We start from the raw sequence: 6,172 nt of genomic DNA, 5'->3' as shown, positions 1-6,172 counted from the left end.
CTAGTCATAGTCTAGTCATAGTCTAGTCATAGTCTAGTCATAGTCTAGTCATAGTCTAGTCATAGTCTAGTCATAGTCTAGTCATAGTCTAGTCAAAGTCTAGTCATATACTAAAAACACAATTGAAATAATTACTTACACGTCTCTTACTCTTAACGTTCTCCACTTGACGCGGTGTATATTCTCCAATCGCTTTAGAACCCCATAATTCAATACCAACACGGGAGTAGGTAACACTCATCGAAATAATTGGTAGGAAGTATGTGAGTATCATAAATAGGATGTTGTAACTAGGGAACAATAAAAGAATTTAATGAAATATTAATAAAAGAAATTTTAAAAAACACAAAGAACACGTTCGATAATAAGTATACATAAGTAGGTGTGGAAATGTAATTTTAAAATAGATTAACAGTGAGAGCAATTTTATGAAACATAAAAAAAATATGTATGACACGTGTTAATTTTGACAATGAATAATCGAAATAACAACAAAAACACTTCAATTTTAAATAATTCATTTGAAATAAATATATTTGTACAATTTCATATTTCTCACAAAACCCAGTTGGAGAGCTATTTAGTTTTGTATTTATAATTGGCTTTTTATGTTTTCTAGAAAAAAATTTAAATTTGTTTTTTATTTTTTCTTATAAAAAATGTTGTTTATAAAAATTTTTCTTTAAAGACCTTTGTTACTGAAACAAGTTGTTTGTTTAATTTTGTTTTTCTTACAGTCCATGGCTACCTGAGTAATACAACAAGGTGTAATAAAAATTTTAATTGTATGAAGAAAATACTGATGAAAAAACGATTAAAAGGTAAGTTCAAAATATGATTTCTATAGATTTTGTTCTAATATTTAATATATTATTTAATTTCAAATGATTTCTATAATTTACTATAAAGTTTACATGCATATAAAATTTCTCAAATTATTAAGAAAATCTATATTAAAACTTACTTTGAGGTATAAGTCTTAATGTTCGTTTTGTTTAGTTCCTCATAAATCAATTTTTGATTATAATTAGATTATGTGTAATGAAATGAATAATTATTTTACATTTGTACGCATAACTGTCATTATAATATTAAGTTTAATTTTAATTTTATTCTACTTTTAGTTTAGCTTCTGTCTTTTTAAAATATTTCATTTTATTAAGTCTCTTTTGCTTTTATGTCAGAAACATTATAAATATAAACATCCATCTAGCACTTTAAACATTCATATGAATGTACATGAGGACTCATAAATTAAATCTTTAATACATTCATACATACATATACCCCTCACTCTTGTATCCTATGTTTTATGAAGAGTATTGCGTAGTAGTCATATTGCAAAACACTTCAAACGTTAATTGAAATCATCATCAAACAATTATAATGGAGAAGAAGGAAAGCAATTGGAGTAGATGATGATGATGGTGATGGTAGTTTAACTAAAGCACAAAATATTTATACTACATACATTCATACATACATATGTATCTAGTTAGGTTGTACCTTTGAAAAATGAAAAAAGGAGCAACAAAGAGGCAGCCACATGAAAATATACACATGAACTGTGATATTGATAGAATTGCAAAATGGGTTACAGCAGTTGGGACGTTTCGTTTTAGATAGAAATTGTTCATAAATAAAAAAATGCTATATAATTCGAAAATTTTATTTTAATATGTGTATAAAGAGAATTTATACCAAATTGAATATTATAATAAAAATAATAGAAAATTTATAAAAAAAATTGGAAATGAATTTATTTTTTTAAATTTAAAAAATTTTCTATAAAATAGATAAATATTTTGAAATTCTTTTCTTATAAAAAACATTCAAAGAAAGATGCAATTTTTTGTAATTAAGTGTAATTTTTAAAATATTCCATAAAAAACGGAGAATTAAAGTATAAATTCTATTAAAAATATTTAAAAATTTTGTAAAGAAAATAAACATTTTCCATAAAAAAGAAAAAATTTCGAAAATTTTTTAAAAAATAGGAAATTTGGAAAAAAAAATTATAAAGAAGAGAAAACTTAAATAAAATTATAATGAAAAGAAAATTTTAAACATGTTTATGAAAAAGAAAAAAATTGGAAAAACTTTTTTAAAAAAGAACAAATTTAGAAAAAATTTTATAAGAAATAGACAGCATTAAAATATTTTTAATGAAGAGAAACTTTTAATAATTTTCCATAAATAAGATAATTGTTCAGACATTTTATATAAAAATATAAACTGACGTTAATTTTCTTTAAAAAAGAGAAAGTTATAAATTTTTCTCTATAAAAAAAGAGAAATTTCTACAAGTAAGAAAAAAATTCAAAAATTTGCTATAAAAAAAATGGAAAAAAGATGAAATTTTAAAAACATTCTATAAAGAAGAGAAAAATTTAAAAAAATTATAATAAAGAGAAAATTTTTTAAATTTTTTTTAAAAAGAAAAAAATTAAAAAAAAGAAAGTTTCGAAAATTTTCTACAAGAAAGAAAAAATATTTTATAACGACAGAAAATTTTAATAATTTTCTATAATTAAGAGAATTTTTCAGACATTAAAAAAAACTGACGATAATTTTTTTAAGAGAAAGTTATACATTTTTCTTTATAAAAAAGAGAAATTTTTATAAATAAGAAAAAATTAAAAAATAAAACCAACAAAAAATAAAATTTAAAAAAATAGGAAATTGTAAAAAATTCTATAAGGAAGAGAAAACTTTAAAAAAATTTATAATGAATAGAAAATTTTAAAATTTTTTTATAAAAAAAAATTTGGAAAATTAAAAAAAAGAGAAAATTTCGAAAATTTTCTATAAGAAAGAGAAAACTTTAAAATATTTTATAACGTGAGAAAATTGTAATAATTTTCTATAAATAAAATTATAATTTCAGATATTTTATATAAAAAAAAATAAACTGAAGATAATTTTCTTTTAAAAAGGAGGAATGTTATACATTTTTTTCTATAAAAAAGACGATAGTTTTCGACAATTTTGTATAAAAATAAGAAATTTTTAAAAATATTAATAAAGAAAACATTAGAAGTTTTCATACAGAAGAGAAAATTTCTACATTTTTGTTTAAAGAAAAACATTTTTTAAAAAAATATTTTCTATAAGGAAGTGAAAATTGTCTTTGAAAAAGAGAACATTTTAAAAATTTTATACAAAAAAGAAAAAGTATAAGTATAAAAATTTTATATAAAAATCCATAAAAAAGGAAAGTTTCAATATTTTTCTATAAATAAGAGGAAATTTCAATTTGGACAGAAAAACTTTATAATTATTTTATAAAGAAAATAAAAAAGAAAATAAAATTTTGAAAGCTTTCTATAACAAATTAAGCTTTTTCTAAAAGAATGTCAACATTTTCCATAAGAAATAAAGAAATTTCTATGAGAAAAGAAAATTTCCAAAAAAAAAAAATCGAATTTTTTTATAAAAGAAAAAGAATCAATATTTTTCTATAAATAAGAGGAAATTTCAATAATTTTTTATAAATAAGACAAAACTTTCGAAAATTTTCTGTAGAAAGTTTTTTATAAAAAGGAGAAAACTTTCCCATAAAAAAGAGAAATTTCTAAACTTTTCTATAAAATTTCGAAAATTTTGTAAACAGAATTGTTTTTCAAAATTTGTTTTATTATAAAACACAGAAAATTTCAATAATTTTTTTGGAAAAAAGAAAATTTCATAAATTGTTTATAAAGAGAGATGATTTCATTAATTTTCTTAAAAAAATGTCTATAAAAATTTTCTGTAAAAAAATGAAACTATGATTTTTCAAAAATTATAAATTAATATAAAATATTATATAAAAAGATAAATTTTTAAAAATTATATATGAAAAGAATTGCAAATCTTCCCTAAAATTTCTGTGTCTTTAAAAAAAAAAAAAAATAAAAATTTTAAAAATTTTCTATAAAAAAGAGAAATTGAAAAATTTTTTCTACAAAAAGGGAAATTTTGGTAATTTTTTGTATAAAATTAGAAATAATTTATTTAAAGAAAATTTTTTGTATAAAATTAGAAATAATTTATTTAAAGAAAAATTTTGTGTAAAAAATAAAAATTTTTCAAAAATGTCTTTTTATATAGCATTTTTGAAAAATTTTTTTTTATGAAAAAGTCTCTTTAAAAATAAAATTAAATCAAAATAATCGGAGAATTCATCGAAATTTTCTTTTAAACAAAAATTCATAAAAATTTCGGTCGAAACAAGGATAAATTTTAGAAAATTTTTTGCAATTTAAGGATTTTTATTAGAATTTTTCTATTAGTTTAAAAGTTTTTTTCTTGCTAAAATTCTACATGATGCTTTTTAAAATCTTTCTACGAAATCCCTCTTAATTTTCTTTTGATTAAACAAATATTAATACATGTATAGCTGCGTAACTGAACTAATATTAATGAAAAAAAAAACGTTTAACATTTGATTTCAATATGAATTCTTTGATTTTCTAAGTATTTTTCAAAAATAACATCATTCACAAGGTGTGTGTTTGTGTACCAAAGTAATTACAAACAAATTTTTCCACTTGAAAAACAAGAAAACATGAAGCCAGCAACATCATTCGAAATGAAAATCGGTTTAATTAGGCAAATGAAAATAAACAAAAAAGACAGAACAGAGCAGAAGAGAATAGGTGTGGGAAAATTTTCGAACATAAATTAGCAAAAATAATCCTTTGTAGTACGTCTCCTACAGTTTACAAACAGTTGAGTAATTTAATTCTTATTAATACTTACATGTATTCATGATTTGAATGATTTGTTGAACCATCTGGCCATTCAGAATAACAAACTGTACGTAGACCATCTTTGCTGGGTATAACATCAGTGGTGAAGAACAGCAGCATTGGACATGATATAATGGCCGATACTAGCCATATAACAGCAGCAATTGCCAAATTATTACGTTTACTCATACGTGGTTTAAGAGGTTTCATAATGGCCACATATCTTTAAGAATAAGTAGAAGAAAATTAAAAGAATAATTTTTTAAAAATAGGTTTCTGTTATTTCTTTATACATAAAATTAAACACAATTTTTAAAAAAATCATTCAATATTATGTTGCTTAATGGAACATTTTTAAAAATTTTAATTTAAATTCTCTAATTGTTACATATTTTCCAATAAAATTCTCGCTTTAGAACATCAAACAAAAAAATCCATTTAAAATTAAATATATTCGTGTATGTTCTATGAATATATTTGTTTTTGTTTAAGTTTTTTAAAAGCTTCATTTAATTTAATTTCAGCACATAAAGTTATTTTCGGCAACTTTATTATAAAAATGCCACCAAAAATTTTATTTAATACTTATACGTGTGTAGCTTTACTCATATGATATGATATACATATGTATAGTATATACATATATATTTGTACATACATATGTATGTACATTGTATATTTGTAAACTTTAAGCTGCAAATGTTATTTGCGAAATTTTCGCTCTCTCCCAAACTTTATCTTGTTAAAATTAGCCATCTACTTTGCACACAAAACCAAACATATACTGTATGTACATAAATCCATACAAGTGGTTGCATGTATTTCTATCAATAATTCACTTACCTATCAATTGATATCGCCATCAGGGTAAATACAGAAGCACTTATACTTAGTGTGGCTATAAATTGTGATATTTTGCAATACAGTTCACCAAAAGGCCAATCGTTGTCCAGCATATAGATGTAATTGAATGTAACATTTAGACTTGATACCATGGCATCGGCTATCGACAAATTAACTGGGGATAATAAAAGAGGGAAAAATAGAAAATATTACAAACACATACGTAAATAGATAAAAGGCGATCAAATGAATGTGTGTCCGAAAAAAAGGAAATTAATTTAATATTTGTATTAAAACATCAAAATGGCAATTTATTGCATGAATATTAATCACATACATGGTTGGTAATTGATAATCACAAGTAACAACAACGTCATCATTATCATTATCCGACGCATAGTTGTTGTGTTTAAAAAAGAAATGAAAATGATCAATGGTAAATAGAGCTTCTGTATCGAATAAGAAGAAAAAACTAACTAACTAACTATCTAACTAACTAACTAACTAACTAACTAACTAACTAACTAACTAACTAACTAACTAACTAACTAACTAACTAACTAACTTACTTACTAACTTACTAACTTACTAACTTA

The 6,172-nt window shown here is 21.7% G+C and overlaps 1 protein-coding gene across 1 annotated transcript in view; it reads right to left on the bottom strand.

Annotated features, from left to right (window-relative positions):
• LOC124419680 (tachykinin-like peptides receptor 99D) overlaps positions 1-5,755 on the bottom strand; it is a gene marked incomplete at its 5' end in the record, with an annotated part of 8,852 nt that extends 3,097 nt beyond the window's left edge. The window contains 3 exons of the mRNA XM_046949997.1: positions 140-290; positions 4,744-4,956; positions 5,577-5,755. Coding sequence (XP_046805953.1) covers positions 140-290; positions 4,744-4,956; positions 5,577-5,755 — 543 coding nt within the window. The remainder of the gene's footprint in view (positions 1-139; positions 291-4,743; positions 4,957-5,576) is intronic.
• Positions 5,756-6,172: the final 417 nt, after the last annotated feature.

The sequence above is a fragment of the Lucilia cuprina genome, chromosome 4, assembly GCF_022045245.1.
Source record: "Lucilia cuprina isolate Lc7/37 chromosome 4, ASM2204524v1, whole genome shotgun sequence".
Lineage (NCBI taxonomy): Eukaryota > Metazoa > Arthropoda > Insecta > Diptera > Calliphoridae > Lucilia > Lucilia cuprina.
This window is presented reverse-complemented; position numbering and strand designations above follow the sequence as displayed.